Genomic DNA, 9713 nt, shown 5'->3' with positions numbered 1-9713 from the left:
TTGCAAAGAAATCAAGATTATGAGTGAGTTTTGGAAACTCTTGGAGATGCTTTTAGCTTCTATACAGCGAAAGTTTTGGATTCCCCCACCTCCTTCTTCATTTTCATTTATTACCATAGTTCAAGATTTTTCCCACCTATGTGTGTCACTTTACATGTGATAGGTGGTCCCTTGAGCTATATATGGCAACAAAATGAAGAAGGCGAATTTGGCGGTGATTCATCACTATGTCATGAGAAAAATTCCAATAACCGCAGCCTTAACTTTTTTGCACTGTAGTCACAAAAAAAAAACTTTTTTGCACTGTTGCATAAGCAGACATCATGAAACAAGGCAGTATTTCCTCCAATCAAAATCTAAACTTTAAAATCTTTAACCAATAATAGCTGATATCTTTTTAATTATTAATTGAAACTCGATACAGTAAGAATTGTAATTTTATTTATATAAACATAAACACTACAATATAGAATAAATAAATGACCAGAATATAATTTAGAGATCATATTTTTTTTGAACTAAACTGGAGGGGCTTTGACCCCTACAACATTTATTAAAAGAAGCGTTTATGAAACGTACAAGAGATAAAGAAAAGAGCAAAACAGTAACCAGTGAGCCCAAACACCGGGTGCTCAAGAAACAAAAAGGTTACTAAGAAAAGCAGTGTTAAAACTGCAAATAGAAAAGCTATGCTAGATTTGCTATCCATTGTTCAGCGAGGGGGAGATAATCCTTCCTTATCCTAAGTAACAGCAGCATATCAAACTGCATGTTATAAAGAGAATGGAATCGAAGCATACGTAGTAATATATTTTTGACAAAAGGAAGTAGTGTAATTGAATACTATGTATATATAGATGAACGAAGCGTATATCCAGTTCCATCTATGCTTCTGCGGTTCTGCCGGATTGGCATCCAGCGTGTATCCATGGTTTTGTAGGCCGGAGTAGGCATATATTTTGAGGGGAGGTAGCAATATTGCAGTTGCCCCCTTTGACCTTGGGCAGAGCTGACCAGAGACCCCCTGTGTAACGCGGCGCCCAGACGGGGTTGCCTGCCGAGTTGGATTACGCACGTCGCCATGAATTAGGAAACGTTCGGCTCGGAGTCGATTTCGTGATAAGGCTGATCTCGGCCACCTAAACACTCTCCATCGCCTTCTATAAATATCCCCCAACCTTCTTCCTCCCCCTCTCACCAAATCCCAAGAACACAAAACTCTCTCTCTACACAAATCTCCTCTCTGAATACAAACAAGGGATCGGGAGTAGTGCAGCCCACAGCTCATTAATCTCGCTATAGGCTAGCAGCTAACCACAAGAAACGATCCCGGCCGATTGCTCTCAGAGGCGCCGGCCATGTCCATGTCCGTGTCTTCCTCCCCCGCCGACCTCTCCCGCGTCCTCCCCCGCGTCCTCATCGTCTCCCGCCGCACTGTCCGCAAGAACAAGTTCGTCGACTTCGTCGGTGAGTTTTCCGATCGATTAATTTCCATCGCGGAGAGGTTCCGATCCGTATATATGTAACTGACGACGCTCTTGCATGGCGCATGCGGCGCGCTGTTTGTCTTTCCTCATCAGGTGAGTACCACCTGGACCTCATCGTGGGCTACGGCGCGGTGCCGGTGATCGTGCCGCGCGTGGCGGGGGTGCACGCGCTGCTGGACTCGTTCGAGCCCATCCACGGCGTGCTCCTCTGCGAGGGCGAGGACATCGACCCGTCCCTCTACGACTCCTCCGCCGACGCCGACGCCGACGCCGCGCTCTCGCCGGAGCAGCTGGAGGCCGTGCGGCGCCTGCACCCGAGCGACGCGGCCATCGACCACGAGAAGGACTCGATCGAGCTCCGCCTCGCGCGCCGCTGCCTGGAGCGCAACATCCCCTACCTGGGCATCTGCCGGGGCTCGCAGGTGCTCAACGTCGCCTGCGGCGGCTCGCTGTACCAAGACGTGGAGCACGAGCTGGCGGTCGGGCCCGGCGCCGAGGCCGTCGTCCAGCACATCAACTACGGCGACTACGACGGGCACCGGCACCCGGTGCGCGTGCTGCCGGGAACGCCGCTGCACGAGTGGTTCGCGGGCGATCTCGCCGACGAGGGCGCGCGGCTGATGGTGAACAGCTACCACCACCAGGGCGTGCGGCGCCTGGCGCAGCGGTTCGCGCCCATGGCGGTCGCGCCGGACGGGCTCGTCGAGGCGTTCTACGACCCGGACACGTACAGCCCCGGCGACGGCAGGTTCATCATGGGCCTCCAGTTCCACCCGGAGCGCATGCGCAAGCCAGGCCACGGCTCCGGCTCCGGCGACGAGTTCGACTACCCCGGCTGCGCCAGGGCCTACCAGGAGTTCGTCCGCGCCGTCGTCGCCTACCAGGAGAAGACGTCGGCGGTTCCCCGTGGCGTCCCCGCGCCGTCGCCGAAGCTGAGCAAGGAGATGGAGAGGCGGCGCAAGGTCATCTCCCGGAGCTTCTCGCTCGCCAAGGACATGTACCTCTCCGGCGGCCGCACCAACCCGGCGGAGCAGCGCGACCTCGAAGCCGGCGCCGAGTTCCTCGAGGTAATTAATGAATCTCGGTGTAGCCACTCGTCAAATTCGCTTGCGTTGCTGCTGACACCTGTTGTGTGGACGGACGGACGGACGTGCAGTCGAACACGGCGTCGCTGAGCGTGCAGCAGGAGAAGCGGCTGAAGCAGATGGGCGCCACGGTGCGGAACGCGTCGGGGTACCTCAACAGCCTCAAGGTGAGCGGCGTGCGGGAGGCGGCGGCGCGGGCGCTCATGGCGGAGATGACGGTGAACCAGCTCTCGGACCTCGCCGCCTTCTACGGCACCATGGGCAAGATCTGCTCCGAGGTGCTCGACGCCAAGCTGCAGGCTCTGCATGGCAACGTGAATCTGCACGAATGAAAACTGATGAGCGTGCACCTGCCCAGTAGCAGCATTCTGATCGAATTCCTGATGAATCAATGTCGTTAACGTTAAGGCAAAGTGGCTATTGGTTATTGTTAATACCACCATCTCGATCCTGTTCGAGAAGTGCTGCGGGTTCTCTGGCGGGTTCCGCTTGTTTGACTTCGCGTCTATGTGCAATGCACCGGTCGAGTTCGAGACTTGAGCTCATCTCCTGAACCGACACAGGCATGAGCATGACGGGTGACGAGCAGCCGAGGTGACGAACTGAATACGTGTTGCCATATGTTCGTTGCTTTCAGTAGTGATGAGCTCATCCACAGTAACCGGACAGTCACAACTTGCAAGAATGTTCAATACCATATCGTCATCACTAATGGATGGTATGATGCAGTTCATTTTAGAGGGTTCTAGCGCTTTTAGCCTTTTACCTACCCAAGTTTAAAATCCTGAATTGAGGTGCTGCGTGGTGGGGTTTCTCGTTGTGCCTATGTTTTCACAAAGATTGGTGGTGCAGCACTTGACCTTGTCGTCGTTGTTTGACTACTTCCATAGCGGATGCTTTGCCGCTATCACTTCTCCCATGGCGGATGCTTGGCCGTCATTGATTGCTCTAGCGGATACTTTTGCCGCCGTTGTCGTTGGCCTCCTCTCTAACAGATGCTTTGCTACTGAGTATGTCATGGTCATTCCCCTTTGCGAATGCTTTGCCATTGTGGGCGTCTTTGCTTCACCATCAGTGGAATCTTTGGTGGATGCTTTGCCGCCATTGACTCTTTTGGTCCCCTCTCTGGTACATGATGTCGAGAGCATGCTGGCCCTCTTCTTGCGGATGTTTTTGCCAGCGTGGTCTTCACTAGCAGATGCTTTGTCGCCGTTGCTACTAGTTCTTGGGTGGATACTTAGCCACCAAAGTATCGGCTAATTTGTAGGAAATCATTACATTTTTGTATCCCATTCTTGCAGGTTCAGTTTGTAAGTGTGTATTGAGGACGGTCGCTACTTGTGTTCTTATATTTTTTCTTGTTCCTAAATTGTATTTCAAGTCATTTACTATTAGCTTGGTGGTTTGTAACATGTATTAGGAGGACTCTCTTGTAATTTTATCGTGTAATTCTCTATTCTTAATAGAAAAACGGACTATATTCTACGATCATGTACTATATGTGTAAAGTGGCAGCTATTTTGTTAATGGTTTTATTAAAAATAGAAACATTCAATTAATTATGCATAGAAACATGAACTGAGGAACTTTCATTACGCACAACTCGAATACATGTCCAAGGCTCTAGGAAAACATGTCTTCAGGTTTAAATAATATTTTAAAAAATATACAACTGTTTCCATATAAGAAAAGTTTTAAGATTAAAATAAAACAAAGGATAACAACAGTAGGAGTAAAAATGGGTGAGGTGGTTGCAGACTCAATTGCAAAAGAGTTAATAGCATACTAGCCATGTACTCTCCTTGTCCTGTAATCATATACTCTTATAAAGCTAAATCCCACTAGATAAATTCTCTTTTCATGCAAGATGTCCACATCATTCCCCACTAAGTGACCCACTAAATGTTCTATCTCTTCATGCAAGGTGTCCATATTATTCCCCACTAAGTTCATGCCATTCAATATTAATTACAAAAAATAACCATGTCATCTATATCATGTGAAATACTTTAAATCTTTAATTTATTAACATACAAGTTATATACATACACTATTTGTTTCATCACCAATTGCTCTATAATATAACCAAATATTAGTTTATCTTCTATTAGCTTAGCAGTTTTTTACTAGATCGAATACAATAAAATACATGCAAGCCAAATTCATATATACGTATGCAGACATAATATACTGAATACCATATAGTAGTGCTATGTATATAATGATTTATTTTTCAGAAAATCCGACAGCAACGCGCGGGGAATTCACCTAGTATAATATGTTCTATGAATTTTAAGACAATTTAAGGAAACACTCAAATAACGCATGTCCCCAATAAACTTTACCAAATTGAAATGGAGGGAGTACGTAATTGTGAGGGCCAACATTGGTATTTACCCAAGAAAAGTTACTGAACAAATAAACTATGCAATCACAATGCAAAGTACTTGATTACATACTGAACAGCTAATCAAGGAAAGCCTTATTTATACTGAACAGCTATAGAAGAAAGCTTGCGACGGCTGCATGCATTGACATTTACAACCAGATGTATTTTATTGCACAGAAGTTACTCTGGATAGAACAACAGAATCAGCGGGGGACAGCCTTCTGAATATCTATCTACAGGCTGACCAAATACTCCAGGGTTCCAGGCCTGACTGGTGTACTGGACTTGCAACAGCAGGCTATACCTATGCACTGCAATGCTTCGATGAAGCTCCAGAAGGACAGAAAAAATTGTTAACCATCTTCATTTCTGCAAAAAAGGAAATAGCATATAGGTTTATGAGTCCTAGAACGTTTTATTCCAATAGGGAAGAAACCACTACATAAATTGAGAAATGAGACTATTTACAGCTGTGCAGTAAGCAATTGTAGGTGCACTATAAACAAATATGAATCTACTGTATGCCATTGGCTACCTTTTCGGTTCAGTAAAATTAACTTATTATGGTAATGAGGGGAGGAATACAATGGTTCTACAGGAAGTCAGATGCTAACAGGGGTGAATTGTGACATACCGAGGCATCATTATCCAAGTGAAGGAAACCGCCATGGCCACGGGCGTTTGTAAACTTGTACAGAGGTCCAAAAGCTGATGAGAGAATTGTGTAAGTCATAAGGAGATTTTCTAAACATAAGAATAGAGCAATATTGCAGCTGAAAACATCCTAGTGTTAAGCATCGTAGCCATGAAATTTTCACAACATCAAGTAGTGTCCTCATGAGAAACTGAGATAATGAAAGGTAGGGTTCAGCAAATTGAATCAGACCCACTTGTATTTTCACCTGCTTTATTATTAATAGAAATATAGGCACTGTCTGTGTCTAGTGCCCATTCCCTGTATGCAGGTTGCTACATAAGTTGACAAGCAGTGTTTAAAGTGTTGTTGTGTCAAATCTAGATTCTGAGGTGTTTGAGTTTATTATTCAACTATGTGGGGTTTAGTTTATTCATTTGGGGGGGGGGGGGGGGGGGGGAGCAAGTCGAGTCAGGGAAGAACACATCGACAACAAAACATGCAGAAACGAAAGCATTACCGAATCTATTTTGACCTTAAAGCAGCATTGGATCTACAACTTCTTTATACCATTAATTGTGTGTGTGTGTTGGGGGGGGGGGGGGGGGGGGGCAGGCATCTATAGCAATAGTAAGCGAAGGAACACAACAAACATTTTGTGTAAAATTACCTTCATAGCCACCATACACAGGATCTTCAGAGAGTAAAAGAGGTGTGTCCAGGTCAACGAAACTGCAACCATAAGTTTAAGAAACAACTTTAGCAGCTGATTTGACAAGTATAAGGTATGGAACATGGTAACATCTGTGATCAGTTTGTGGTTTCAGGATTCAGCATCCTTATAACAATGTATCTTGTTGATAAAAAAGATAATTTGATAATTTTCACAGCAAACAGACCTAAAGCATCCAAGCCCAGCAGCTAAATGACCAGCAAAGCCCATAGCAATCCTAGTCTCGACCATGCCACCGATCATCAGAGAAATATTGGCTTTTCTTGCAGCATCAATTATTTCTAGGGCTCCAAGAATCCCCAACTTTGCCAGCTTGATGTTAATAACATGGGCAAGATTCCCTTGTATTATTTTCTGAGCATCAAGTAAACTCCGACAGCTTTCATCAGCAGCAACAGCAACTTTGTATTTCTCCATGGCCACAGAGCTAACATCTCGGAGACCGTCCCAATCATCCCTGTGAACTGGTTGCTCAAAGAGCACAGGGGTCACTCCCATTTCTGGAACCAATGAAAGAATAAAAACATATTAACATAGTTCAAGCGTGGGAAGAAGGTCGTACAGTTCAGATGACAAATAGCAAACAGGTTCAACGTATTGAAACAACTTTAAAATGAGAACTCTAGCAATTTACAATTTGCAGGAGTACGGACCATTTAGTCTATCAAGAACTTCAATTGCTTGATTTGCTGTGTATCCCTCATTTGCATCCAAAATAAATGAGCAATCTGGATGGACAAGTCGAATAGCTTTCAGAACTTCTATATCTGAATTCAAGTTCTTCCCAACCTTGAGCTTCAGAGTTTGAAACCCTTGTCCACGATATTTTGCAGCCAACTGAGCAGCTTCATTTGGGGTCACAATTGGAATCTGAATTGGGAAATATCAGGATAAAATTTTGGTTATGGTATTCAAAAGCTTTCAGGAATTGGTGCAATGAGGTAACCGTACTGTGATGTCAGTTGTCACACTATCTGATGCTCCTCCGAATAATCTCCATAGCGGTATGCGAATGCTATTAGCAACCGCGTCAATCAGCGCCATCTCCACTCCTGCTCTGGCCTTAAATGGAAAAAGGTACAATCAAATACAACCATAGAACAAATCATTTATAAGTCCAAACAAGAGATCAAGAAAATCAGAATCATATGAGAAACTATGTCAGTTCCTTATGTCTGCATCGCATCAATTTCCAAGAAAAAAAAAACTGGAACACCTCCATATGTGCTAGTATTTGTTAAAGGAATCTGTATGACTGTATCGGCCGTTGTAGCTTGTAGGCTTGTCGCCGAACTCTGTATTGGTTCTGAAGAAGCATGGGCAGTGACCAGTGAGTCTTCAAAAGGCCTATTGGAAGACTAAGGGCTATGGACTAGAAGAGTATAAATAGGTGGTTGTCCAGCAAATGACTTCAGTAAGTATAAATAGGTAGTTGTCCAGCAAATGACTTCAGTAGTTCAGCACCCGAAAGCCATATAGATGACATTAAACTGAGCCATCAATATCGGATACACCAGGTTCGACAATTTCAGATTTGCAAACAACCTAAACTTCGATTCGAACCACGTTCACATCTTCCCTACGATCATTTCTAGACACTAAAAAACACTTGTCAACTCGAATCACGTTCACATCTGGCCAAAAGCCATCTACATCATTTCTAGACATTAAAAAACTGCAATGAACCATAACACCGGGTACAGTACGTTCGACAAATTCAGATTTCCAAACAACCGAGACTTCTCAACTCGAATCACGTTCCTATCTTCCCTACGATCAATGATCAAACACCCACTTGTGAATCCACCGCGGGAACGGAAGGCAAATTTTACTCGGTGAGTTGAGTCGGACGAGAGAAGCTGCGGATTCCTCACCGAGGCGAAGGCGTGTCCGGGGAGCACACTGGCGACGTCCTGGAGCAGCGCGCCGAGTGGCGCCGCGGAGGCGTCCTCGAGCGCGGCGCACGCCCGTCCGGCGGCGTCGAGCGCCGCGGGCTGGTCCTCGGCGGTGACGGAAGGCAGCACGGGCGCCTCCCCCCACCCGACGGCGCCGCTGCGGAGCTCGACGCGCACGGCGACGTTGCTCACCGCGACGAGGCGGGAGGACGCGATGGTGAAGGGCGCGGCGAGCGGGACGTCGAGCGGGCGCGCGTCGGCGGCCGCCACGTCCACGGAGAAGGTCTCCTTGAGCGCGTCGAAGCCGAACGACTCCACGGGGGTGGGCGGGGACGGGGACGGCGAGATGGCGCGGAGGCAGGTGGTGGTGGTGGTGGGCTGGCGGCCGGGGCCGGCGGCCGCCACGAGGGTGGGCTTCGGGGTGGTAAGGGTCGCGCCCGGGCCGGCGGGGGTTGCGGAGAGGCGGAGAGGCGACGAGGAGAGAGACGGGTCCATGACCACTGGGGAAGCGGAGACCGGAAGCCGGGCGGCGAGATTCGCGGGGAAGCGGCGAAGGAAGACGAGCGACGGGGAGACCAGACACCCGAGTGGAGTAGCGCTCGTGTTTATAGGGGTACCTAGGGTCCTAGGCCTTGTTTAGTTCTGAAAAAATTTCAAATTTCGCTACTGTAGTATTTTCGTTTTTATTTGATAAATATTATACAATTATAAACTAACTAAAATCAAAAAATTCCTCTCGTGATTTACAGACAAACTGTGTAATTATTTTTTATTTTTATCTATATTTAATGCTTCATGTATAAACCGCAAGATTTGATGTGACGAAAAATTTTGAAAACTTTTTGGATTTTAGAGTGAACTAAACAAGGCCCTAGTACAGCAGCGGTTGGTGCGGCGCCGGCGCTTGACGGGAACGTGAGGCCCAAGTTGTCAGTGGGACAAGACAACACGCATGGGCGCATAGCTCTCCTTCCTGCACTGCACTTGCCGGCTGGTACTGTAGTGTGGGCGATGCCGTCGAGGAGGACGACACAGTCGTCGCATGGAGAGACCGACCGACATGTGGGGCCTCGACGTCGCCGTGGCGTGGATTCCACAGATTCCACGACGCTGATACGTTGGCACCGATCGGGTGGCAGTGGAACCTCGGCGCAGAGCAGATCATCCCCTTGGCCGTGGAGGTTGTTGCTTCTTGGCTTGTTGCCCATGGTGGTTCGTCGCGGAGCGGGACGACACATCAGCGTTCAGCAAGCCTGTTCGTTTGGTCGTATTTTTTCTATCAACTAATAATATTTTTATAATAAATTAATAAATAGTATTTTTATAACTTTTTAGTTCAGCGAATAGGCTCGGGACTCTCCTTCTTTACACTCCGTCAGTCCATCGCTGAGTTGGACCCATCAGAACGCGTCCATGACAGGCGGGCCCCACGACCCCGGGGCTGTGAACGTCCGTCTCCGTTGCTTTTCCCTGACGGCCCCTCACTCACT

General features: G+C 47.4%; 2 protein-coding genes across 2 annotated transcripts; one reads left to right on the top strand and one right to left on the bottom strand.

Annotated features, from left to right (window-relative positions):
• Positions 1185-4067, top strand: LOC110434009. The gene is made up of 3 exons (XM_021457458.1): positions 1185-1467; positions 1581-2554; positions 2644-4067. Exons 1-3 carry the CDS (start codon positions 1359-1361, stop codon positions 2902-2904), a joined length of 1344 nt encoding a protein of 447 aa, XP_021313133.1. The 5' UTR covers positions 1185-1358; the 3' UTR covers positions 2905-4067.
• LOC8060831 (L-Ala-D/L-amino acid epimerase) lies at positions 4936-8821 on the bottom strand. The gene is made up of 7 exons (XM_002455184.2): positions 8203-8821; positions 7280-7390; positions 6982-7198; positions 6495-6828; positions 6266-6327; positions 5596-5669; positions 4936-5330 (listed from the first exon to the last, which is right to left on the bottom strand). The coding sequence occupies exons 1-7, from the start codon at positions 8716-8718 to the stop codon at positions 5325-5327; spliced, it is 1320 nt and encodes a 439-aa protein (XP_002455229.1). The 5' UTR covers positions 8719-8821; the 3' UTR covers positions 4936-5324.

This window comes from Sorghum bicolor, chromosome 3 (genome assembly GCF_000003195.3).
Source record: "Sorghum bicolor cultivar BTx623 chromosome 3, Sorghum_bicolor_NCBIv3, whole genome shotgun sequence".
Lineage (NCBI taxonomy): Eukaryota > Viridiplantae > Streptophyta > Magnoliopsida > Poales > Poaceae > Sorghum > Sorghum bicolor.
The sequence above is the reverse complement of the archived record's forward strand: the minus strand, read 5'-3'. Positions and strand labels throughout refer to the sequence as shown.

What these genes read in the sequence shown, in the direction of transcription:
- LOC8060831 (XM_002455184.2), bottom strand. Translation starts at nt 8,718, where the DNA reads ATGGACCCGTCTCTCTCCTCGTCGCCTCTCCGCCTCTCCGCAACCCCC. An exon ending in GCTGGGCTTGGATGCTTTAG is followed by an intron (nt 6,328 to 6,494) that starts GTCTGTTTGCTG and finishes TTATGGTTGCAG; the next exon opens with TTTCGTTGACCTGGACACAC. An exon ending in TGTGTATGGTGGCTATGAAG is followed by an intron (nt 5,670 to 6,265) that starts GTAATTTTACAC and finishes TTCTCTCATCAG; the next exon opens with CTTTTGGACCTCTGTACAAG.
- LOC110434009 (XM_021457458.1), top strand. Translation starts at nt 1,359, where the DNA reads ATGTCCATGTCCGTGTCTTCCTCCCCCGCCGACCTCTCCCGCGTCCTC. An exon ending in CAAGTTCGTCGACTTCGTCG is followed by an intron (nt 1,468 to 1,580) that starts GTGAGTTTTCCG and finishes TTTCCTCATCAG; the next exon opens with GTGAGTACCACCTGGACCTC. An exon ending in CCGGCGCCGAGTTCCTCGAG is followed by an intron (nt 2,555 to 2,643) that starts GTAATTAATGAA and finishes ACGGACGTGCAG; the next exon opens with TCGAACACGGCGTCGCTGAG.